The 27,890-nt window shown below is 40.8% G+C and overlaps 1 protein-coding gene across 1 annotated transcript; it reads right to left on the bottom strand.

The window, feature by feature from the left end:
* Nucleotides 1-2,108: 2,108 nt before the first annotated feature.
* On the bottom strand, nt 2,109-27,890 carry lrrc75ba (leucine rich repeat containing 75Ba; the record flags this gene model as incomplete). Its single annotated transcript, XM_080739159.1, has 4 exons — nt 2,109-2,715; nt 17,877-17,989; nt 20,337-20,465; nt 27,585-27,890. 4 exons carry the CDS (start codon nt 27,888-27,890, stop codon nt 2,109-2,111), a joined length of 1,155 nt encoding a protein of 384 aa, XP_080595285.1.

The raw sequence follows: 27,890 nt of genomic DNA, 5'->3' as shown, positions 1-27,890 counted from the left end.
CCAAAATGATGATACAAATAATTACAACAGAGAGCGGACATTTCACAGTTACAAAGACACGCAACACAGACATTACACATTTATAATATATAGATTTTATACAATGATGATTTTCCATGATTACTCTAACAACCATAAGCCTATAGGTATAGGTTTACCTATGGCACCTCAATACTTTCAGCTTATCTTTGAGGGAGTTCATATTGAATATTAGTTGAGAACAGTGTATATGTTTACTGAGATGTAAATATAATGAGGTGACGATAATACAAAGAAATAGCTGCTAAAGTGCACTGCAGTATGTTGGTCAGTGTAACTTAATGGTTATGTGCTACTGCAAAGGACATGACCATCCAGCATTTCGCTTCAGTCGGTCTGTTGGACTGATTACAATAAATACATAACAGTCAAGGCTGGGCCTTAAAATGAAAGAAAGGCTTAAAGGAGTTTAAATAAATGCATTTGTCGAGAGGTTTGGCAGTAGGGAAGACCCGTCTCTGATTTCAATCAGTGGTACCCTTGCTACTCAGACTCAGAGGGTTGGTCGTAGTCTCATATATGCATTTTATTGTACTTGACATAATACTGATTAAAAACCCATTTAGGCCTAGAATTATTGAATGCTTTAGCTATTGAAAAATAGCAGATATACAAGCTCACAGCGCGGCACTCGTTGTAGATCTGCTATTTTTGAAAAAGTCGTGAAAATGTGTGCAAATCTTTGAATATATGTATTTTCAAAGCGAACGTTTGTAACTCAAATTTTGCTTCTGGGTGGTCCCTGGAACTAAATATTTTGAGATGGGGGTCCGTGGCCAAATAAAAATCATTTTGGGGGTCCTTCACATGAAAAAGTTTGAGAACCACTGACATAGTAGTCTCTCAAGAACAGTCTAACTGAGCTCCAGTTAAGTGAAAAGGACCTTTTCTTTGACGATGGCCGGCCAGATTGCTGACATAGAAACATAGGTTTTTCCAAAAACCTTAGAAGGATTCAAAATTAGAATGTTCACGATTCTTCAAAAATAGCAGATCTACAAGCTCGCAGCGCAGTACTCGGTGCCACGCTGTGAGCTTGTATATCTGCTATTTTTCAATAGTTAAAGCATAAAATAATGATACACAATAATGTGTACCCGTTCTAAATGGGTTAAAGCAGTCCAACATCTATACGAAGAGGCGAGTTTCAGAATCCAGACAGGTACAAAATAATAAATAAACGCTCGTTGACAGCCCCCCATTGTTGACTCCTACCTGTTGTCTTCTAAGATTGCTTTGTTCACCAAATAGTCCACAGAAATAGCCTGTGGAACACAACAGAGCCGTGTTTTGTGTCATCATTTACATCTACAACAAGTGATGTGGTGGGTATTCACAAGTGGACATTTCGAAAGGGGGGGAAAACGCAAAAAGTCTTGACCTAGCAGTTTCGCTCGCATCACGTGACGGGTCGTCGGCTGTATAGTCTGTTGAACTTGTGTCATAGCTTTTGTTGAGAGATTAACAGAGAACACACAATGTAGAGCGTAGGCCCTGCCTGGCCAGAGATAGTCTCAGTCCTGGTAGAGAAACCAGAGGGATCTACTGTTTCACGTCCACTTCATCGTCCGTTGGTATGTCGCTCCTCCGTCAAACCAACTGATCTTAACTCCTTGGGACTTGGCTCCTCAGTTGCCACAGTAAGACAGAAAGAGAGAGAGAGAGAGAGAGAGAGAGAGAGAGAGAGAGAGAGAGAGAGAGAGACAGACAGAGAGAGGGGGGGTGGGAGAGAAACAGAGAGAGAGAGAGAGCGCACCTGTTCATAAATTCTTCCAGTCCCCCTCCAATGAAACCGCACCTTGTACCCAGGAGCACCATCTGCCAACACAGTAAGTCACACCATCGCGATTGTCAACTTTGCTATCATGTTCTGTGGGCTAACTCATAGATGGCGAATAATAGCTGTTGTTTGCTCAGAATGTGGGTGCTGAACGCCGCTTGTACCTCAGAGAGGGTGGTGTTGGAACGCATGGTGTGAGGGCAAGAGGGTTAAAGGAAGTGACAGAGAGCGTGTGTGGGACAACGTCTCAACCACAGCCGGGCCAAGCTAAGACAAACACATCGCCCCATCACCTCTCACAGTAGTGGAGGGTGAAGTCCTTGGAGAGACGCTTCCCGCCCAAGCCCCACGGCTCTAGCTCGAGTTTGTTTCCCATGTCGTCTTCCTCGTCTTCCGCGTCCTCGTCCTCCTCCTCGTCCTCCTCGTAGTGGCTGGGCTCCTCGATGGAGGTCTCCATGTGGTAGCTGTAGGGCTGGCCCTCGGTGTACTCGTAGATGGTGGGCAGGCTGCTCTTTAGGCTACAGCGTCGCCGCAGGGCCACCAGCAGCGGCTGGGGCATGGTGAAAATGTCCACGTTGTTGCCGAGGTCGATCCACGCCAGGCTGGAGAACTTCTTGGGGTCTTTGAGCATCTCGGTCAGGTCCTTGACGATGCCCAGGGTGAGGCGGTTGCCGTTGAGAGCCAGAGTGCCGAGTTTGGGCAGCGAGCCGAGCAGAGGCAGCAGTAGCCTCAGGTTCTCGTCGTGGAGCTCGGTGAAGCTGATGTCCACGGACACTACTGTGTCGCCGTTGTTCTGGAGGTAGAACGCCACTTGGCGGACATCTCGGCCAGACAGCGGTATGCCGGACAGATCGACCGTGTCGCTGGACAACTTCTTCTGCAGGGTTGTCTTGAGGCTGTTAGGGAAAGAGAGGAGGGACAGAAAAGGTGATTAGTTCAATTATAGCCTAGTGCCACGCGTACATTTTCGACATGAAAACTCACTTACACTTACATATACTGTACATGATGTATAATTACACAATCTATTATTAATGCTATGATGACTGCTTCTAAAAGCGTTTTATTTTGTATTTTTTTAGATATAAATAAATGTACATTATATGATGCCTTGCCAGGATTACTTGCTATGTGATTACCTAAGCCACCTTACACGTGAAAACAGAAGACAATATGAAAGGATGAAAGCTCTCCGGGGTCTCAGTTCTACTGTTCTAGTGTAACCTCTGCCTGTGACCTGGGAACATGGCCCTGGTGTTATATTGTTTCCTGTGCTTTATAAAGGAGGGGGCCTTGGCAAGGCTCGGAGCGGAAGGCTGACATACAACCTCCTGCATAGGGATTTGCTCGTGTAAACAGAAGAGCCAAAACATCCAAGCAAGCACACAGCTTGAGCACAACATTCTCTGAGGGCTGGTAGCTTTGAGCTCCTAGTTGGCGAGACAAATACAGTATTTGAATATTTGTACATTCATAATATGTACAATACTTGGATAGGATGTTTGGAGGAGAGTAGAGTGGTATAGAGGAGAAGAGAAAGGTTGGTTAAACCGGTTAATTAGAGATGTAGCACCTTTCAACAATCAAGACGTCAAAACATTGTGACTATAGGTACAAACATTCTGATACGAGTATCACATTATGGCCGACACATTATGAAGGCACTTTATTAATCCATTTAGAACGTGTACACATTATAGTGTATTGTTATTTTATGCTTTAACTATTGAAAAATAGCAGATATGCAAGCTCACAGCGAGGCACCGAGTGCCGCGCTGCGAGCTTGTAGATCTGCTATTCTTGAAAAATCGTGAAAATTTGAATTTTGACCCGATTCTATAAGTGTCTTTTGAATCCTTCTGTTTATCCTTATGTTTCTATGTCAGCAATCTGGCTAGCCATCGTCAAAGAAAAGGTCCTTTTCACTTAAATGGAGCTCAGTTAGTCTGTTCTTGAGAGACTACTATGTCAGTGGTTCTCAAACCTTTTCATGTGAAAGACCCCCAAAATGATATGTATTTGGCCACGGACCCCCATCTCAAAATATTTAGTTCCAGGGACCACCCCCAGAAGCAAAATTTTAGTTACAAACGTTCGCTTTGAAAATACATATATTCAAAGATTTGCACACATTTTCACGACTTTTTCCAAAAATAGCAGATATACAAGCTTGCAGCGCGGCACTCGGTGCCGCTCTGTGAGCTTGTATATCTGCTATTTTTCACTGGTTAAAGCATTCAGTGTGTCACTAGAAGCTGGGTTGGGTGATTTCTCAGCACGATTCTATAGGTGTTGTCCATCCATCTGTCTCATCTCACAGTCTCACAGTGTGACACTTTCAAATGCTAATGCCCTTTGAGGGGTAACATTCTTTTCATCTGACAGAGGATCTTTATGAATGTAATTGGGTACCGAAGCCATAATGATGTTATTCATGAGCCGTACCTGATGGACGTCATTCTAAAGTCTAATTCATAGTTAAGATGCACAACTGTGTCATTTGCTGAAAATAACATAATAAGAAATAAATAACTGAAGAGTGTGTCGCTTCATGTTTGTGTGAAGTGTCAATTAGGCTTAACACGCTGATAGAGAAGTACAGTGACGCATTATATTCATGTAAATCATGTTTAAAGACGTGTTTCGAAATGAAATATCTCCAATGTGAACAAACACCGTCTGATACTAACATAACTGACTCAAACGATGGCACTTTGATATCAATGAACTTGACTGGAATGGAATCATCTAAGTAAGGGGAACATAAGAAAATCTGCAAAGTAAATCGTTACCAAGAAATGTCTTCACCAATGTGTTTCTAAAGGTGTGTAATAATATGTACTAAAAGATTGAAATTCAACTCCCGGGGGAAACATTCCGTGGGCTAGAAATGGCCCCTACAAAACAGTGAAAAGTGATTGATTCATCACTAAACCATCGTTTTGTGGGTCCGTTTTTAACCCAAGGAATGTTTTTCATGCAAAACAAATGCTTGCAATGGATTCAGCATCATGAAAAACCCCTAGTTTGACCCCTCACATGCTACTAAAAGCAGATTTATTTTTTGTGTTTTTTCCTGTATAGTAAATTAATGGGACACAAACACAAATCTGTTTTTTATGAGGTTTCCCCCGGGAGTTGAATTTCAACCTTTTAGTACATATTATTACACACCTTTAGAAACACATTGGTGAAGCCATTTCTTGGTAATGATTTACTTCGCAGATTGGTCAAATATCTTATAAAATCCCCTTACTATCTAGATTGAATTGGGCTGAAAGGTTGCTGGTGTGATTTTCTAAGGTAGGGTCACAGGTGTGTTGACTGCAGTGTCCTGTACAGTCCACATTATCTAATTGTGTAAATATTAAGTGAAAGAAGTGAACCAATATTCAGTCCCACAATATCATCACAATATTGATATTTGGGTTTATCACCCAGCCCTAGTCTGGAGTGTATCTAAACATTAATTCCATCTAGATTGTACAACATGGCCAATAAAACTTCCATTTATTGCTGTCCTCTAAAATCACATTTTAGAAAATCCTCTCTAGTGATTTACCAGTGCCTTTTCCACCCCTGGCTGGTAGTGGGCAATAATGTATTAAAGTTTGGCTAAATGTCAGAGAGAATTACAATGTCCTTGCTCTAAATGTTCGCTATAAATGTGTGTTAGATTATTGCGGCAAGATATCAGACTATACCCGAAGGTACACTACACAGCATCAAGTAAGAACAAAACAACAAGATGACCTTCACTTCCATTGCACAACCAAGATAGGCAGAAAATAGAGCAGCTGCAAACAGCTTCAGATCCATCAGGCTGAAGGCAGAGTCACGACGACGGCGTGTCGCTAAATTGAAAAGTACTTTCTAATAGATGTCATGTGAAGCCACCTCGTCTCCTACTCTTAACCTATTTAGGCCTGGGCCTGGCATTATTGAATGCTTTAACTATTGAAAAATAGCAGATATACAAGCTCACAGCGCGGCACCGAGTGCCGCGCTGCGAGCTTGTAGATCTGCTATTTTTGGAAAAAGTCGTGAAAATGTGTGCAAATCTTTGAATATATGTATTTTCAAAGCGAACGGTTGTAACTCAAATTTTGCTTCTGGGGGGGTCCCTGGAATTAAATATTTTGAGATGGGGGTCCGTGGCCAAATACATATCATTTTGGGGGTCCTTGACATGAAAAGGTTTGCGCACCACTGACACTAGTAGTCTCTCAAGAACAGACTAACTGAGCTCCATTTAAGTGAAAAGGACCTTTTCTTTGACGATGGCTGGCCAGATTGCTGACATAGAAACATAGGTTTTTCAAAACGTCTTGGAAGGATTCAAAAGACACTTATAGAATCGGGTCAAAATTCTAATTTTCAAGATTTTTCAAAAATAGCAGATCTACAAGCTCGCAGCGCGGCACTCGGTGCCGCGCTGTGAGCTTGTATATCTGCTATTTTTCAATAGTTAAAGCCATACTGTGTAAGATGCCCAACTAGTGGTCATTAGCCCTATAGCAAACCGCGGTCGCGTCCGCGTCTTTCGGACGTTTTTCGTACCTTCAGACCCCCGCGTCTGCCTCCACCTCGCTGAGATCTATCTTTTAAGGGGTCCCTTGTTCCTGTGCGTTCAGTAATTCCAGAGATACGGACTCCTTCACCCTGCCTGGTAGGCGAAATTACCTAGAGAAGGGATGGTACAAACGGGCGACAACAAATATGGCTGCCATAGCGACCCCACTTCAAGATGCGCTGTGATTGGCCGGCAGTTGTATAACCCTCGCTGTGATTGGCCGGTAGTGTGATGACGCAATTTTGGCGCGAGATCCGGTCCACGGCAAGGATCTCAGTTTACATACAGAGAAGGCTTTACAGGCTGAAATTCACGGCGCGGATCTTCTAAAACTTTTGTGATTTAATAGTTAGGAGAATTTTAAGATTTGTTTTATAAAAAAAGTTACATAGTACAACTTTAAAGCACCAAATAATGATACACAATATGTGTACCCGTTCTGAATGGGTTAATGTTCTCCTTCATATCTGTCGCTGTCTGCCTTCGTTTGACCAAAACCTCATCTTCTCCCGAAAATCACAAAAGTTGTAATGTCACAGCGATCCCAGGCTCCCCTGCAGGGTTGAATGTTGTTGTTGTTGTTTTTTCTGAACAGACAGGTATGTCCTTTTAGAGAACAGGAAGCAAGGAAAAGCCGAGCCATTTTCTAAACCAGCTATTCTCATCCATTTTCATTTCAAGGGCGGCCGATTTGATATCCAATAGGCCACGTCAGTCAGTCACGTATCTCCATTTGATGCAACTTCTCAACTCTGGGACACCAAGCATGGTAAAAAAAGAGTGTACAAATTTGTACAATCTCAGAGTTGACAGATTCATTTGGACCCCTGGTGGTCCCCGGAAATGTGCTGTCTATAATACGTTTTTTTTTTTCTCTCGTGACCACTGTGGTCTAATTACCTAACTAGTAACACATAACTAGTCTCACTGAAAATGACTCTTAAAGGAGTAGTTCACTTTTTCTATTGATTAGTCACGCCATGGAGACTAGAGTTCAATAATATTTTTAGTTTTTTGTCGCATTCCTAAGACAAAAATGTGATAACAGTAAATTTACCCCCATTCGTTCCGGGAGGGGACCCATTTCGAAACGGGTCCCCATCCGGAATCAATGGGGGTAAATTTACTCAAATCAAATTTTTGTCTTAGGAATGTGACAAAAACCAAAAAATATTATTGAACTCTGTGGTACAGATAAAGACACAATATATTAACACAGAATACTAAGATAGAAGGAAAGAGAATAAGGTCACAGTGAAAATCTCAGCAGCCATAACCCACAGCGATCCTCTTTCAATATTTTTAAGCATCCTGCGCGATAGAATCACATTTACACTGCATCTAAAGACGCCACCTTTTGCACAAAAATCGCGCATTTTTACCCCAATGTTCCTAGCAGCTTCTCCTGACGCTATTGTATTTGCATGATGTACACTTTGTAGAAAAGTAATGTGTGGGTTTACTATGCAAATCTTTCTCCAGAGTGTCTCCTACGCAATTTTCGTCACCAAAGTATCAGGTTACAGTTTGCTTCAGCAGTGACGGGGCGCGCAGCAGCGAGAGCCTAGCTAGCCGAGAGCCTGTATCTTACAAGAAGTTGGCGGCCCTTCGGGCCACTCACATCTAGAGTTCGGCCCACTCACCTCTTCACAGCAACATACTGTCTGTCTGTGTGTGTGTGTGTGTGTGTGTGTGTGTGTGTGTGTGTGTGTGTGTGTGTGTGTGTGTGTGTGTGTGTGTGTGTGTGTGTGTAGGGGTGTGTTTGTGTGTGTGTGTGTTGCTAAAATGAAAACATTGAAATAATGAAAATAAAACATTGGCAGGCCTATTATAGTAATAATAATAACACAATTAGGCCAAAACTTTTTTTTTTTTCTCAAAAAAATATTTTTTCTCAAAAAAATATTTTTTCTCAAAAAAAGAACTACCCATATTTGCCCATTACAAATCCATTTGATTGCTGGTATACCGTGAGGGCCCCCGGAGGGGGCCCGAGCTCTAGATTTGAGGGCCCCCAAAGGGGGCCCGAAATTCTAGTTACAGTAATAGAAGAGCAGAAATAATGTGATGATCAAGTCATCTGTGAAATGCATAATTACATATTCATATCTGAACAGAACCACAACAAATAGCCTGTCTGTGTAAGAGAGGCACACAAACAGCCTGCATTAAGAAATTTAAATTTCATGAACGTTCCAACAAGGAGTACATTTTCTCCTCGACTCCCCTTGGGCTAGGTTCACTGGTTCACTCAATGCTCACTGCTTCATTTTGTTTTGTCATTAATGCTTAAGCTTTGATCTATGATTCATATCAGTCCTCTCATGAGTGAAGAAAAACAGAAACTGCATTAGAGTAACAGGTGGTGAATCTCAAATCTAACCAGGCTGGTCAGTGAAGTTTGTAACGGTTTCCTTTTAAAGCTTTGTATAGGGGTGCCAGGTAGGCGAATAGGCTTCCAATGGTAAATGGTAAATGGTGCATTTATATAGCACTTTTATCCAAAGCGCTTTACAGAGATTGTGCATTACATTCACCCATTCACGCACACATTCATACACCGATGGCGGAGGAATCCAGGCAAGGCACCAACCTGCTCACCGGGAGCAACTAGGGGTTCAGAGTCTTGCCCAAGGACCCTTCGACATTCACTCAGGGGGACCCCGGATTCGAACTGGGAACCCTTCGGGAACCCTTGGTGCTCTAATAACGGTTTCTCTACCCCTGAGCTATGCCGCCCCCAATAAGTTCAACTCAAAGCAGGGAAAGGCTGAAGGCAAATTCTACTTCTCCCTGGATTGCCACGCAGTGGAGTTAGAATCTTTTTGCAGGCCTGTTTTGTAGAACCGTTTTTAAACCTGCCCCAACTCGGTCCAAAATGGATAAATGAAAAGAAAATGGCAAAGCATGAACAATGCTGGACAAACTGTCTTTCAGTCCTGCTGCCAGCAAAACAAACTGAGCTTCCCCACACCCTGAATCGCACAGCTGTAGCCATTAGATCTGAGTGGCTGATTGCCATGTGTCAATCATCGTTGTCAATCGTTCTCTAGGTGATGGCCTGTTAATTAGTCAATAATTGTCAATTAGTCTCAATTATGACTCTGGCCGTCACAAGTTCCCTTCCCTGTCTAAAGCTACTAAGAGTCAACTTAAATATAGGAAGACAGATAAGGATAGGGCTTATAGTCCCAAGCAAATTTTAACCTATAATGTCACAATTACTGGACATAAAAGTGACATGTAAATAAAGGAAATACTGTAGTAAATAGGGATGGTCAATATAATCGATATGGCAATATACTGTATACCGATATTTTATTTCCCAATACTGTAGCGATACTTCAGAGTTCAGACTGTAGTATAACAATACTTTTGGAGCAAAAAACTCTGTTCCCGTGTTTAACCAATGGTAGAAGACAAGTCCAGTCCTGACACTCTGCTGCTGTTCAATAAATGAAAATGGAAAGTTTTGATGAAATCGAAATGGTTTTGACTCAATTTGTTCATTGAGTTATCAATATAATGTGATGTACATGCATATTATTAAACTACCCAGATGGTACATGGCAAGTTGGATTGAGCTCTACCCAAAAAATAAGTACAGTCTGTTGAATATTGCAATATATTGCAATATGTATCGCAATATGTATCGCATCACAATATATCATGATACAATCGTATCGTAACACAAGTATCGTGATACATATCGTATCGTGAAGGTTCTTGCCAATACCCATCCCTAGTAGTAAAGGAGGGATACAACACATTGAGGTCTCTTTCTGGCGGCCTCTTTCAATAATAAGAACAAATGTAGGAGAAACATTTCTGTCCAGATAGGAACGGTCTTGGCAAGACTTGTTTTAGCTGTGACCCTTATTACGTACGTGTATGTGCCTTGGCCACCAGGATATTGTATTGAACATGAGTGCTACATGCTGGCTTTGTCATTGTTTTCCGAGGTTGTTTTTTGAAGTTGTTATGTCCAATGTTTCGGTATATTATATTCAGGGTTCCCACACATTTTTACCAATTAGTAATTTCCAAAACTTTTCCAAAACTTTCCCAGAATATTTAACCACATTTCCAGGACTATATAACAATAATTCAGCTCAATAACAGGTCGCTTACTCCTATGTGCAATGCCCAAAGACAGGTAGTGTATGCTAGTGGTTCTCAACCTTTTCAGGCTGTGACCCCTGAAATAATCATATTTGAACTGGGGACCCCGGCACCCTGACGAGCACTAAGAGTTGAGGAATTTTGTACACGGTTTTATTGTGAAAATAGCCGATCTACATGCTCACAACGCCTCGCAACGCAAGGCGTTGTGAGCATGTAGATCTGCTATTTTCACAATTTCTGCCTCTAATATTTGACAATTTGGCCAATGTTGAATTTGTCATTTCAGAGGTATTAACAAAATCAATAACTAAAGACAATGCATAGCTATTTTTTTCCAGGACCTTCCAGGACCCTAGAACTCCAAAACATTTCCAGTACTGGAAAAAATATTTTTCTAATTTCAAAATATTTCCAGGAATTTCATGACCGTGGGAACCCTGTATATTGTAAGTCAAGGCAAGGCATGTTTATTTGTTCAGCACATTTCATACACACAAGGCAATTATAGATGATAGATGACAACATAATAGGTGAAATTAGGCAGCGATAAGAAAAGGAAATGACTGCACTAACAGTGCATTTATTTTCTAATCTATATTACTTTCTAATGTATATTACCTAACTGGTATCTAACAAAAGAAACAGAAAGATAAATGGGTCAATTAAATAGGAGGTGTTTTGCGGAAACTTGAAGGGCTTCTAAATGGTAGTTTGGTTAATTACGAAGAATACCATTTATCAAACAACTGTGGTAACAGGCAGCTGACAAAGGAAACATTTGATCGAAACGTTGATTAAAGGAGTAGTTCACCCCAAAAATGAAATATTTTTTAACACTTACACACCTCATGAAACCTTGAATTCAGGGAGATGTTTTTGCTTCTGTCGTATTCCTAGGCCAATAATAGGAGACTCAATGTGAGATTCCGACGGTCATCAAATTATTGATTTAGGAATGCGACAAAAACTAAAAAATCTCAATGAATTCTTTGGAGTGAACTACTCCTTTAAAGGCAAAGATAACGAGGGAGCCATGATATCTGGCTGCAAGCTCCACCGTGACGTTCTAACCGGAAGAAAATGAAGTAAAAAAGAGAAAGAAAAGAAAATGAGTTAGATTAGAGAGATTATTCCGATATGGACATTAATAGAGAGGGGCATTTGGGTGCATAATGTGTGTACGGAATTTAGAGCAGTCCATGTGACACAGTTAGTACTAATGGAGGATAACGAAGGGACGAGGAACCCACAGGCACCCAGGGGTGTCACACCAAATTCTGAGCCCTGGGTACTTTTAACTATTGAAAAATAGCAGATATACAAGCTCGCAGCGCGGCACCCGTACAAGCTCACAGCGCGGCACCGGGTGCCGCGCTGCGAGCTTGTAGATCTGCTATTTATTCTTTTTAAATCATGAAAATTTTTGCGAGTCTTTGAATATTTCAAATACTTCTAAGGTTTTTTAAAAAACCTATGTTTCTATGTCAGTGGTGCTCAAACTTTTTCATGTGAAGGACCCCCAAAATGATGGCCACGGACCCCCCATCTCAAAATATTTAGTTCCAGGGACCCCTCCAGAAGCAAAGTTTGAGTTACAAATGTTCGCTTAAAAAATACATATATTCAAAGATTTGCACACATTTTCACAACTTTTCAAAACATTTTTCAATAGCTAAAGCATAACATTATTCTAGGCCCCTCCACCTTGGGCCCTAGTAACTCAGTCCCATTTTCCTCCCCCCTTGTGACGCCCCTGCAGTGCAGGCACTAGACAGATATTTGACTGTAGCTTCCTCTGAACCCTGAGTAACCTTAGACACAAAGTCTGTGACATATTTATAGTCTATAATCAGCTGAGCAAGGATGGAGGCTAAAAGCTAAATTCCACCTAAAAGCTAGAATTCATCATTTGACATTGCTTTAATCTGAATTAATCCGCAGAACCAAGTCATTTGTAAGCAGAAAAAAAACGTGCTTGAGGATCTGACTAGACTAAAATATATACGGTAAATATGGTTGACAATGTCATTGTAGATCTGCTATTTTGGAAAAACCCAGTGAAAATGTGTACAAATCTTTCAATATTTATTATTTTAAAGCGAACATTTTTAACTCAAATCTTTGCTTCTCGGGGGTAACCGGGAACAAAGTATTTTAGGATGGGGGTGGGTATATGCATATACGCCATTTTGTTCTACTTCCGGGTGTCTTTCGACTTCCTTCACAGGTGTTACTGATGATACTAATTAAGGCTCTGTTTGATTTATTGTAGGCTACATTGGTTCTTTAATTTCAAGGACCAACATAACTCTGTACAAATGGAATCAACAAATGGAATCAAATGGACCCTTGCAGGTCCATTTGCTTCCATTTGTACACTCTCAGAGTTACACACCTGTATGGGGACATTTGGAACCCACTCAAGGACACTTTGAGACCCACTGGTTTAGCAGAGTGTTTCCAATGAGCCAACATTCACAATATCATCACCCTGACTCTGTTTGACCAGAATGGAACAGACCCTTCATTAGTATCATCAGAAACACCTGTGAAGGAAGTCGAAAGACACCCGGAAGTAGAACAAAATGGCGTATGTGCATATACCCTAATAAAAACTTTGAGCAACACAGATAAAGAGACATACGTTTTTCAGAAAACCATTTGGTTTTAGAAGACATTTTCAGGTATTTTTCAGGTCTGGATAATGAGTACAGCACATGGAGAATGTGTCCGGGTCCATAATAGTTTTGTGACCTTCCAGAATAAAGTGTGGGCAGTGTGTTGGTTCAGTCTGTCTGTCTGTCTGTCTGTCTGTCTGTCTGTCTGTCTGTCTCTGTGGACTGTGTGTTTGGGCAGAGAGAGGAAGGCTCTGCCCAAACGCGTCCTCATTATATGCTGCCCGCATGGCGATCTTAATAAAGGGTACCTACAGGACATTTTGTCAGCGCTGGTGATCTTTGTGCTTTGCTGTCTTGCTCCTGGCACTGAACGACAGAAAGCTGTCTCTATGCTCAGAGATACTACAGCTGTACAGCTGGACAGTAGCAGGAACATGCTAGAGCAGGGGTCTCCAACGTTTCCCACAACTTGATTCCATATCGTTTCATTGTTTGACAGCACAATCATCAGTGTATTTTGGATTCATGTCAATTTGTGTTTTCATATATTTAACCACTTGAACCGTCAATACTTAATTAACTTGACCTTTCACACTGTACTTAGTGTGCTATTTTTCCTACCAAACCTCTTTGCCGAAAATAGCCGATCTACAAGCTCACAACGCCTCACGCTGCGAGGATTTGTGAGCTTGTAGATCTGCTATTTTTGGCTAAAGTTCTCAGAACGCTAGGGTTCAAGTGGTTCATAAAAAAAGAGAAAAAAATGTTTCTAGCACGCAAAGACTCGGAGGACCCCCTATAGTAACTCTGAGGACCCCCAAGGGGTCCTGGACCCCCTGTTGAAGACCCCTGCGCTAGAGTAATGTGAATTCAGTTTTAGGGTGGATCTTTCTTTTTTTCCTTTTTTTTTTGTTGCTTTGGTGATTAATGCAGCTCCTTCTGTCACAGAATGTCTCAGAGTCTGTCTCTGCAGGCTTTCACAGAGCCAACAGCATGACTAAGTAAAAAGGAAAGGGCTTCAGCTAGGATGTTGTTTAAAAAGCAGATGTCTGCACATTTTTAGACATTGTCAGTGGCTTTTCTCTCCTCCTGTGGGCTGATTTAAATATCATAAATGGGCATGTCTAAGGCCACATTTACACTTTGGAATATGCCCATGTTGCTAGCTGAAAATAACAGACTTTCGGTTGGATTAAGCCTCGCTTGAGTGTGGCTGAAATGGCAAAGAGTCAACCTTTTCTATTTGTATTAATGAGAGTGAGAGTCACAATGAGTCAGTCTTGTCTCACTGTGCTCACTTTGTCCTAGATAAGTCAAGCTGTTATTATTATATTCACAAAGTCCATGCGTTATTTTTACAGAGCCATTTAAAAGTAAGCTTTTACTTTTAACAACCACAATAATTAGAGCCTGTAGAACTACTAAATCAACATCCAGGCAGACGTATGCCTGTTTGTTGTCTTAGCATGCCATTTCTGTATTACTCACGTATGGCAAAGACATGGTGATTACAGCAATACAACTGTGCTTTCTTCAAAACCCACAGAATTACACATTAACATTATCGCTCACAAGCAACCACCCAACGGGCAAATTGTGTCTGCTTGTTTTGGCACGTTTTCAGGACGGGTACACATATTGTGTATCATTATTTTATGCTTTAACTAATGAAAAATAGCAGATATACAAGCTCACGAGTGCCGCGCTGCGAGCTTGTAGATCTGCTATTTTTGAAAAATCGTGAAAATTAGAATTTTGACCCGATTCAATAAGTGTCTTTTGAATCCTTCTAAGGTTTTTTTGAAAAACCTATGTTTCTATGTCAGCAATCTGGCCAGCCATAGTCAAAGAAAAGGTCCTTTTCATTTAAATGGAGCTCAGTTGGTCTGTTCTTGAGATACTACTATGTCAGTGGTTCTCAAACCTTTTCATGTGAAGGACCCCCAAAATGATATTTATTTGGCCACGGACCCGCATCTCAAAATATTTAGTTCCAGGGACCACCCCAGAAGCAAAATTTTATTTACAAACGCTTTGAAAATACATTATATTCAAAGATTTGCACACATTTTGACGACTTTTTCAGAAATAGCAGATCTACAAGCTCGCAGCACGGCACTCTGTGAGCTTGTATATCTGCTATTTTTCACTCAATAATTCTAGGCCTAAATGGGTCAACAGCCATGTGTGCAACAAGTAGTGAGCAATGCATCCATCGCACCAGACCTGGCCACCAGCCAGACGGATGATTGACATCTTTGGTTACCATGGTTATTCCCATCCCGGTGGCCTGTGGCCTGCTCTGTCCCAGTTCAATCTCAGCTCCACAAAATTAAGTCTACCCGGCCGTGTGTGTGCGTGTGTGTGTGTGTGTGTGTGTGTGTGTGTGTGTGTGTGTGTGTGTGTGTGTGTGCGTGTGCGTGTGCGTGTGTGTGTGTGTGTGTATTGAAGCAAATCCTGTCCTGACAAGTCCTTGACGCATAATCTGGCTGAATGATCAGGACGCATCTAGGGCTGTCATGATTATGACGTGATTATACAAGATGATTAATTGTCACTCAAATCATTAATGATTAACGATTTAATTGTGTTTTTGTCATTGACAATTACATTTCTGTTTGGCTTTTAGGTTTTGAAGTTGCACATGGTATACTGTATATATGACACATAACCTAAATAAACAAAGAAATTACTGACATATTTGACAACTTTATACTTAAAAAGTAACATTAATGCGACGCGTTGTGAGCTTGTAGATCAGCTATTTCCACTATTTTTGACAACAAAAAAAATATGAACATTTTTCAACATGGAAACGATTATGACGATTATGAAAAATAATCGTGATTATGTCAAATAATTGCGATTAGACGATTATGTATTAATTGTGACAGCCCTAGACGCATCCCATTTTAAATACTATGTTTAAGCATTGGTTCATTAGAACAGGGGAGAGACATGACATGTGACACATGAACGTTAATTTAGCACCGTAACTCTGAGAGTGTACAAATGTAACCAAGTTATATGATGTAGTAAAACAATTTAGCGACCATTTTCTACAGTAACGGGTCTACCCATTTCTTGAACAGAAAATTAAAATGTTTCAAGATACCAATTCTACCACTTGTTGTGGTCCATGTTCAGATACTGGTTTCTTAAAACAGTGGTAAATCAGTCAACAACCTTGAGTTGGCTCATGGACCCCGCCCACTGTATTTTCTTTCATTTATATGGTAGAAGTGGTAGAAAAGCAATTTACCATTCGAGGGTTAGGCGATCGCCTCGTGCCACAACCCTGAAACAGTGGTAAATCACCCAACAACCCACTCCCTCTCATGGTAAATGGCTTACTTTTATCCAATCAGGAGGAGAAAACCCCACAAAATATATTAGTTTAAATTCTCAACTTGCATTGTTCCCGACTTACATCGTACCCGAGTGCCTGTCTATTATGTAATTAAAGAGCTATAGAGGGAGGCCCCTGTTACTGAACAAACACTCTACTATAGAAATGATTGTTATTGGAATATAGAGCTATCAACAAAATCACACCCGTGTGAAGTGGAGCTGTGTGTGTGTGTGTGTGTGTGTGTGTGTGTGTGTGTGTGTGTGTGTGTGTGTGTGTGTGTGTGTGTGTGTGTGTGTGGATCATGTGTACCGATTTTTGTGACATTTGAAGAAAATATGTAGGAAATGGAGCAAAAAGTGTGTTTTGGAGAAAATTCAAGATGGCGGAAAATCTATCATGGCGCAAATGGGCGTGGCCTATATGGGGAGATGCGTCATGACCCAAGGAATCCAGGGAAAAAATATTTTTAATTTTCCGACCTACGGTTCAAGAGTTACAGGCCAAAACGTAAAGTGGGGTGTTATGGCGCCACCATGCGGCCAAATGACACAATTATTTTTTATTTAATCCTTGAAATCATTATGAACCTCCTCTCCAAGTCTTGAAACTCTAGCCCCTATGGTTTGCGAGAGACAAATAATTGAATGTGAGTTTTTGCGATTCCCATTATAAGTCAATGGGGAAAATTAATTCACTAATAAATTAATATCAATTAAACTATTGAACCTTTCTCTTAGCAAGTTACTAGCCCACGATTCCCGAGTAAGCCGGTCGATTTGACATATGGCGCGAGTGTGTGGTGGCAAAACTGTGGGACTAGTAGCGTGCCGAAGTTTAGGAAGTTCAGGCTACATACAGACACACACACACACAGACCCACACGGCCACGTATAGGGAGCCTGTGCTTCACACAGCTCCAAAAATCAAGTTACACTACCTACACTACTTTATCACTAGGATTTTCCTCATGCTCAGATTTAGATCAGGGGTCTTCAGCAGGGGGTCCGGGACCCCTAGGGGGTCCTCAGAGTTACTACAGGGGGTCCTTCAAATCTTTGTGATAGAAACCTTTTTTCTCCTTTTTTATATTAACCACTTGAACCCTAGCGTCCATATTCTGAGAACTTTAGCCAAAAATAGCAGATCTACAAGCTCACAACGCCTCGCAGCGGCTATATTCGGCAAAGAGGTTTGGTATAGAGGGGAAAAAAGAGCACAATAAGTACAGAGTAAAGGTCAAGTATTGACGGTTGAAGTGGTTACATATCTGAACACAAATTGACATGAATCCAAAATACACTGATGATTGTGTGTCTGCTTCATCTCTCTCTCAGCTAAGGGGTCCTTGGCCTGAAAACGTTGAAGACCCCTGATTTAGAGGGTACTTACCAAACCTGAGACTTGCGTCTGGACATGCTCTGTCTCAGCCACTTGGAATGAGGCGTCAGATGGTAGATCAGCTGCCGGCAAATCTTGTCAGAGGACTTTATGGTGTCTGTGTCCTGTGAATAATATCCAGAAAGAACATTTGCTAATAATGACATGCCCAGAATAGGGACCCAGATCCACATTCTATCTATTCTAACAAAACTCAATTTGATGGAGCAAGAAAATCCAACCAAATACACACAAAAATAAATAAATAAAGAACACCAATTTATATCTAGGTAGTTCCCATTTAGGCCTAGAATTATTGAATGCTTTAACCAGTGAAAAATAGCAGATATACAAGCTATTTTTGAAAAAGTCGTGAAAATGTGTGCAAATCTTTGAATATATGTATTTTTAAAGCGAACGTTTGTAACTCAAATTTTGCTTCTGGGTGGTTCCTGGAACTAAATATTTTGAGATGGGGGTCCGTGGCCAAATAAATATCATTTTGGGGGTCCTTCACATGAAAAAGGTTGAGCACCTCTGACATAGTAGTCTCTCAAGAACAGACTAACTGAGCTCCAGTTAAGTGAAAAGGACCTTTTCTTTGACGATGGCTGGCCAGATTGCTGACATAGAAACATAGGTTTTTCAAGAAGGATTCAAAAGACAAAATTCAAATTTTCACGATTTTTCAAAAATAGCAGATCTACAAGCTCGCAGTGCGGCACTCGGTGCTGCGCTGTGAGCTTGTATATCTGCTATTTTTCAATAGTTAAAGCATAAAATAATGATACACATTAATGTGTACCCGTTCTAAATGGGTTAAAACAGTTGGGGACTGAGCATTGGTTAGACCTCCCGTTGTTCCGACCAGGTTAACCAGTGTTAGTTTTACTGAGGTTAGGGTTAGGGTTAAGGTTAGGATTAGGTGGTCTACCAAAACAGTTGTTTTGTATGTTGCTGATTTCTGTAATCAGTGACCATATCAAAAACTATTATAGTCATATTACAGATGAAGTAAAACAACAGCTGATAACACATTACTTGTTCTAATAGTGCTTGTTCACTTGGCTCCCAGAGGCTTTACTTAAAGGACAACTTTGTTTTTTTACAACAGGGGTTCATATTTTAGATTGTAATTAGAGAAAAGAAAAGAGGAGTGTTAAAATGTTTTCATTTACTGCTTTCTATTGTTTTAGCGATTTTAGTATTTTGATTTCAGTGGGTGGGGGCATGCGTACAAGTGGCTAAATATGTCTTTTTAGACACAATATGCCGTCAATTTCTATACTATTTACATAAGTCACATCTGCCCATGAAAGATTGTGGTGCATCTTGGGAACGGGCTTATTGTGTCTAAAAAGAGATATTTAGCCTCTTGCATGCATGCCCCCAACCTGGGGCATGCATGCAAATCAGAATAGTTAAAATCACTAAAACGATAGAAAGAGGTAAATGAAAAATTTTAACACTCATCTTTTCTTTTCTCTAATGACTATCTAAATTATGAACCCTTGTTGTAAAAAAAACAAAGTTGTCCTTTAAAAGGACAGCACGTTTTTTATCCTCCATTGGTATTCTCCACAAGTACAGTTCACCCACAAGATGTTTTGCCCGGCCGTTTATAACTTTTGAGTTACGATGAATCTGTGAAACTACAGTCCTATGACCTCATCAGATTGCACTGCCTGAAATGCCACAAAAGAATATTTTATGAACGGTCCATTTACACTCTTGCTGTATTCACTTATCATTTGATAAAGTACAGTATGGGGAAATGACTGTCTATAAAGTTTTCTCTCCACCATCTGAAGCGGTTCAGCTCAATGACATTGGATTGTCTTTTCATTGATCATTAAAACCCATGAGACAGATACAGTATATATACAAACAGACGTTTTTGGCCTCAAATGTAGCAACTCTATATCCAACTTTTAAACTCAGGTGACAGTTTGGACATGAACTAGAACCCACTAGACCAAGCCCCCAGAACGGCTTGTAAACATTGAAGCGGCCGCCCTACTGGCCAAAGCTGGAATTTCAGGCGGGGTGAAACATACATGCACAAGCATAAGAGCGCGCCGCTGGGGTCTACAATAGGGTTCAATGGACGCCGATGTCGTTCAACGCCTCGCGGTGCGAGGCGTTGTGTGCTTGTAGATCGGCTGATTTCACTAGTTTATATCTTTTTTTAAATGATAAATACAAAACAAACGGTTTTGGACATAGAAGGTTTCCACCCGACAACGACTAAATATAACTCATGTAATTGGCCCACTGGCTTGTCACTTGTCATGATCTGAAATGACAAAGTAGCAGCAGCGCTATAGAGAGAGATCTCTCTCTATAGCGCGCAATGAGGGCCTCTCCAACTCTTTTTCCCGGGCTGAATCAGGGGCCCAGCACGTCCCTGTTGAACAGACACAGATAATGATGTGTACGTCTCTACTAGAGACTAGAGAATAGAGAGCTTACCTTCTTGGGACACTGCATCTCCCGAGCGAGGCTGAGCAGCAGCTCGTTGGAAATGGGATCCACCAAGTTAAGGAAGGCTGCATTCTTATAAAGGATGTCATTGAGAGAGGCGCCTTCCAAACCCATGTCCTGCAAACCAGAGGAAATGTGATTAGACATAGGACAGGGTTCCCCAATTAGTTTTCCAAAAGGGCCGAATTATGTCTAGGGTACCAAGCCGAGGGCTTGTACCCTAGACCACAAATGGCCCGCGGGCCGCCTATTGGGGAACCCTGCTGTAGGAGGAAACATCCACAACAACATCTAGTATAGTGGTTCTCAACCTGAGGGGTCGAGACCCCCAGGGGGGACCCCAAATTATTTCGGGGGGTCCCCAGATGATTAACTTAATGTGCAACATTGTTTTCTCACTCAACAGTAAACAAACCAACATAACGTTTCCTAAAGTGACAATTTGAGGACTTTTTAATACCTCTACAATGACAAATTAAACATTCGCCAAATTGTCAAATATCAGAGTCTGAAATTGTGAAAATAGCCCATCTACATGCTCACAAAGCCTCGCGTTACGAGGCTTTGTGAGCATCTGCTATTTTCACAATAGAACCGTGTTATAGGAAATGTAATGCCTCGACTCTTAGTGCTCGTCAGGGGTAGGGGGTCCCCAGTTAAAATATGATTATTTTGGGGGACGCGGCCTGAAAAGGTTGAGAACCACTGCTCTAGTATAGGACTATCATAAATATGTAGCTACCCCATAATGGCCTCTAAATGAGGGAGAAAATACGGCACAGTTCAGAAAATCTGTCCCTGCTGTGACTAGAAAAGTGAGACTCATAATGAAGGGTTTAAAAATAGAAAATAAACTTTTTGTTTGAAATATTCATTCAAAGAGGCTTTCATCTTGGAAAGAGACGTCTAGGGGGACACTAAATGTAGGCTGACTGCTCCAGGCTGCTAGCTCTTTTGGCATGCTGTACGGTGTATAATGACAGTTCCGTCACTTTGAGCTGTGGAGTATTACCCAGCCACATTTCTATAACCGTAATTGGATCTTTTGATCACTGTAGAGAACAGCGCGCGCGCGCACACACACACACACACACACACACACACACACACACACACACACACACACAGAGACAGACAGAGAAAAGGCGACATTTAAAAAGGTTACATTTAACATAAATGGGATTAAGACCATCTTTAGTCCAAATCAAGATGTCTATAAATGGGTCAGTATAGACAGCTGATATGACAGCAGGTTATCACAAGGAGATCAAGGAATGGGCTGATATGTGCTCTGCTATGTACATCAAACCAAACAGCAAAAAGGGAAGATTTCAAATGACCTTAAGAATGTAATGAGAAAATGATCGATTTAAGTGTGTGTGTACTTGCAATACAATACTTGTGAACGCCAAATGTCTGCAATAGTATTTTGAGAAATAGGTTGTGAGCACAATTTCCCTCCCTTAAAAAAATAAAAAATGAAATGGCTTTCAAAAATTAACCATCCTAAAATGTTGATGTAACAAGCATAGTACAACAAAGTGTGTATGTGTGTGTGTGTGTGTGTGTGTGTGTGTGTGTGTGTGTGCGTGTGTGTGTGTGTGTGTGTGTGTGTGTGTTTGTGTGTGTGCGCGCACGCGTGCATGTAAATCAAGTATACTGTAGTCCCTTCCCCTGCCTCACGTCTGGATCTTTAAGCAAAGAATATGCATGTGCCTGGGCTGTCACAATTATTACATAATCGTCTAATCGCAATTATTTGACATAATCGCAATTCTTTTGTGATAATTGTCATAATCATTTACATGTTGAAAAATGTTTATATATGCAAACATTTAAAAAATAGTGAAAATAGCAGGTATATACAAGCTCAAAACACGTGTAGATCGGGTATTTCCACAATCAATGTTCTTTTTAAAGTGTAAAATTGTCAAATATGTCCTTCATTTCTTTGAATATTTTGGTTATGTGTCATATCTGCCATGTGCAACTTCAAAGCCTAAAAGCCAAACAGAAATGTAATTGTCAATGACAAAAACACAGTGACAATTAATCGTCATGTAAAATGTCATAATCGTGACAGCCCTACATGTGCCTCTTCGAGATTATGGTCTAAAGGCCTCCAGATCTCTACACAAGCAGGGTTTCCTGCAGCACTTTACAGGCCAGGCGCCCCGCCCGTCCAGAAAACCCCCCCGCCCCCCCAAGGGTATTAAAAAAAAAAAAAAAAAAAAAAAACTTTTTTTTTTTTTTTTTTTTTAACTTTTTGGACCTCCAACAATGTACTAGGCATGATCGCGATCGCGAAATTGCATGTTTAACCCCCATACCAACGCGAGGAGCTCATTCGGCTTGATTTTCTTGCAGGTGGGATTTATGGCTCTTTGAAGTGAGCCGAGCCGGATCTCTGCGATCCGTTCCTTTTCAAAGAGCCGTTCAAAATACTGTCTCATTTTAGTTACTTTTAGTTATTTTGTTACTTTCTAGATTTTGATTATAATTACAAATCACTTCAACCCTATATAGGCCTGCATTTTGGCCATATACATTTCCGCCATTTGAAAATATTAGCCGATCTACAAGCTCACAATGTGTCACGTTGCGACACATTGTGAGCTTGTAGATCTGCTATTTTCAAATGATTTTTCCAAATGTTATTAATTGGAAAACCTGTGAAATGTGACGTTCTGCATATTGAGTACTTTCTATTAAATATGGGGCTAAATGTACTATAATCATATTTTTGTCTTAGGAATGCTACAAATAGTCTACAACACATTATTGAACTCAAGTCTCCATGGCACGAGTAATCAATAGAAAAAAAGTCATTTTGGGGGGTGAACTACTCTGTGCATTTTGATACCAATACTTTAGTGCTTTTACTCAAGTACATTTTAATTACACTTCTACTTGTGTATTTTGTACATTGTAGTAAAGAATGTTTGTACTTTTTACATGTAGTATTTTGAACGGCTCTTTGAAAAGGAACGGATCGCAGAGATCCGGCTCGGCTCACTTCAAAGAGCCATAAATCCCACCTGCAAGAAACTCAAGCCGAATGAGCTCCTCGCCATACCAACCCTATCTTTCAAACATGGCAGCCATGTTTGTTTACATTTGAAGAAAACATAAGGGCTGGTATCTCCTGAATGCCTGATTTTTTTGTTTGAAAGCTGTGAAAAGCGTACATGCATAGTGCATCATCTGTGCACGAATTGTGGGCACATTCATGTGTTTTTATAGGGCAAAAATAAGAATTAATATTAAAAATGAAGTGAATTAATTACTCGAATTAATTAATTAATTATCAAAAAATTTCGGCGCACGCGCTTCGCGCGTGCGCCATGACATCCCCCCCTGGTCAAGACTTTTTCCTGCAGGAAACCCTGACAAGGTATAATGAGGCCAACTCTGCAATGCCAATTTGAATAACACATTGTCCATAAATCTGTGATGATGAGAGAAGCAAGTCTTTGAGAAACAGTATATGCTTGTACAGTATGTACAGCATACATACATACATACACACATGCATATATACACACACACTACAATCAGCATTGATTGTAATAGACAAGTTGGAGTGGGAGGTTGGCAGCTACACGTTCCAGGCTACCCTTTTAACAAGGGCATTGGTAAACACAGACTAGACAGAACAGAAGCCGAGGGGAAAGGCAGGCTGCAAGGAATTAAAAATAACACAAGCTTCCGAGTTAAGACACGATCCGCTTGCATGTACAACCATGACATGAAGTGACAACTCCCTTTTGTATCTGTGCCAGCTTAGTCCTTTACATACGGATATCTCAGGTGCTATGCAAAGCTGCCAACACTGTTAAATACCAATTAACTAAACTATTCAGGTGTCTGTATCTGTGCCAGCTTAGTCCTTTACAAACGGATATCTCAGGTGCTATGCCAAGCTGCCAACACTGTTAAATACCAATTAACTAAACTATTTTCAATTGAGATAGACACCTGAATAGAGTTTCTCTGACATCTGCCTACTTGCAGTGCCCAGAGTGATGATAAAATTAGGCTTATTTAATATAAGCAGGCTTGTTTAAAAGAAGCGAGCCCCGAGTCTCCAGTGATGTAGCTGTCATGCGGCCCAGACTCGCCACTTTATCTGCTTGGCTTGATTGAGTTGGTTCCGCTCCCTCCCCATTCAAGACTTCAGAGTAATTAAGAATGGATTTGCCGACAGCCGAAGGAGAGAGAGGGAATGGGCCTTGAGAACCAGTAAGCTAACAGGGTCATCACAGCTGCTGTCACAGGTTTAACACACCTGTATTTATCCAATTGCAGCCCCAAAGGATAGAGGGTAATGTCCGTAATTGACGTAAAAGTACTGGAAAATAGTTGTTTTGGAATAGAGCTCATTGTTATCCACCCTACTAAATTACCTTAATGTGACAATATTAAAATCTAACTATAATATGTTACGTTAAAGTTTGAAATATACATTATTTTAAGATTCATATTTTACTATAGTGTAGCATTTTACAAATATTTTGAATAACACAAAAATAAAATCCTATGAATAAGCAAAACATAATTGAGACAGGCCAGGGGTGGGCAACCTTTGCAGGTACATTCACTTACAAGGCTGGCATGATCACCGACAGCAAAAACCACCATTGCTTTTACATCTCATTATAGGCTGCTAATTAGAATAACACTAGCATTTAATCATTTAATAATAATAAAGGTATAAAACCTCACAAAGAATGAGTCAATAGTTTCATATGAATAATGAAGTTAAGATCTTGTACATTGAGAAAATCTGTAAGCACCACTGTCAAATGGTGCTTAATGTTAATAATAAGTTGTTTTTGATCAACTGAATTGATCACCTCAAGGAATCTGATCACCTGCAAGATAAGGTTGACCACCCCTGATGTAGGCTAATTGGGGCCCATACATTTTGTCACATCCAGGCGAAAAGCTAGCTGTATAACTGCACTGTACATTTACAGAAAGCTACTTAAAACAGTTCTGCTACAATCAAAACAAACGGCACTAAGATTTTCAGTTCTGTGGATAATATCACAGCAAAACTCTAGCCTAACAGTTAGATTTTTATAGACGCGGCCTACTACCCGAGAAGTGATACTTGCTGAAATCCTGAAAGTGACACTGCTACTGGATATTTTTAATGTGGGTTCTGGGTGTTGCACCGATGCTGCAGAAACACAGCAGCTCATGGTAAAAACAAACCACAGGGGTGATAATTAGCAGAAGAGATTATAAGAGAAGGGTGGTGGACAGGTTGCTCTAATGCCTGATTGCTTGCGCGTCGTGTCACGCACCAAAGATAGCAGATTTACAAGATCACTGGTGTGCAACTAGTTATAAATCACCCTTAAAGGACGACTTCACCCATTTTCAACCTATCTTCATATAATTCATCCTCACTAATGTTCATGATAAAAATGGTAAAAAAAATCTACTCAGTCTTTTTCTCAGAGGATATGTGTGTGGACACTTCAGAAACCCACCTACCAGTGACATCATCATTACGCACGTTTTTCTTTTTTCAAACAAGATTTAAAGGACGACTTCACCACTTTTCAACCTATCTTCATATAATTGGTCCTCAGTCCTCACTAATGTTCATGATAAAATAGCATATATTTTTTCTACTCTGTGTCTCAGAGGAGGGCTGTCAGAAACCCATCATCTTGTGACATCATCGATGGGAAAACCAAGCTGATAGAAAATGCAGGCTTTCTATTCCTGAAAAGTTGCAATGTTAAAGTGGAAGCCATTATTCTCGCGATAATACAAATCTAAATATTTGTTCAAAATTATTATTATTTTTTTTAATAAATCTGTCAAACGATGATGTCACAAGATGGGTTTCTGAACTTCCCACAGCTCCCAAGAGACTTGGACCGAGTAGAAAAATATTGTGCTATTTTATTATGAACATTAGTGAGGACCTAATATATGAAGATAGCTTGAAAAATTGCTTTTTTATGTGAGAACATTGATGGCTTCTGTTATAGAAGGCTAACTTTGTAGGAATAGAAATCTTGGAGTTTTTATTAGCTTGGAGGATTCCCAATCGATGATCACGGTCACTGGTAGGTGGGTTTCTGAACTGTCCACACTCCACACCCCTCCTCTGAGACACAGACGGGGTAGACAAAAAGAAGGTGCCATATCATAATGAGCATCAGTGAGGAGGACCATTAAACATTTGGTGAAGTCGTCCTTTAAAATCCATTTAGACCTGGAACACATCCGTGTCACTCTAGATTTGAACCACTTTAACCGTCATTTTATACTTTAGCTATTAAAAAATAGCAGATATACAAGCTCACAGCGCGGCACCGAGTGCAAGCTTGTAGATCTGCTATTTTTGAAAAATCTTGAAAATGTGCGCAACTCTTTGAATGTATATATATTTTTTTGAAGCGAACATTTGTAACTCAAATCTTTGCTTCTGGGGGTCCCTGGAACAGAATATTTTCAGCTGGGGGTTCGTGGCCAAATACAGACTATAATTCTGGGGGTCCTTGACATGAAAAGGTTTGTAACTACGGTTATAGAAACATTTAGGTTTTTCAGAAAACTGGATTTAGAAGACATTTATAGAATCGGTCCCTCAGGGGAGCGTGAGATGCTACAGGAGGAGAGGAGGATGCAGGGAGGAGAAGGGAGGGGCACAGCAGTTTAGCAAAGACTGAACTGGGAGAATATATTTTATTTTATGAGCAGAGGTAGTGGACTGAGCTTTGTCACAGTCTGTGAAGTTTATATTTGGTGAGATTCTTCTTTTTGGTTGCTGCAATTAGGGGACACAACAATTGCCAAAGGGTAAATGGTCTGTTTATGAGCAGGACAGGGTGAGTTAGGTGAGAATAAGGGAATAATTTAGGTCAGTGACACCTGGCTCCTACAGCAAAGACACCTGTAGCTGTACCACAAGCACAAAAATGCAAATAAACAGGAGGCCCTATACACAAAATTATGTCTTGTACTGTAACTTCTTGCTGATTCTTAAAATTGTTGCTATGGGGATGTAAATTGGCTTATAGTAGGCAACATAATGTAGTATATGTAGAACATATAGCCTTACAAACACTATAGCCTATGTTACAAAGCAGGCAGTTATTTTCTAGCTTTTACTACCGCTAATGGCCGTGGTGGCGTGGGTAAACAGACCTCACTTCACCCGAACCCAGGCCATGATGAAGGATGCAACCTAATTTATGAAAAATGCCTTGCCTTCCTTAACAATCTGAGCACGTCGGTCGCCTGCTCCATTCTGCGATCACGGAGTAGCTTTTGCATCTCTTTGATCCAAGCAACTCGTCTCACGTACGGGCTGTGGTTGCTCGTCCTCCGCAGCATCCCGGGCAGCTTGTCCGATTTCAGCATCAGCGCAAAGAGAAAGTCCCCGCCGACCCGATGATGATGATTCCCCCTGGTGTTGTCGCTCTCTCCCCCCGTACTGGCATCCAGATGCTTGCGCCGCTTCTTGGAGAAATTCTCATTGTCCAGGCTACTCTGTCTGCTGAGTCTCGATCCCAT

The sequence above is a fragment of the Nannobrachium achirus genome, assembly GCF_963921795.1.
Source record: "Nannobrachium achirus genome assembly, chromosome: 12".
In the NCBI taxonomy this organism is placed as follows: domain Eukaryota; kingdom Metazoa; phylum Chordata; class Actinopteri; order Myctophiformes; family Myctophidae; genus Nannobrachium; species Nannobrachium achirus.
The sequence above is the reverse complement of the archived record's forward strand: the minus strand, read 5'-3'. Positions and strand labels throughout refer to the sequence as shown.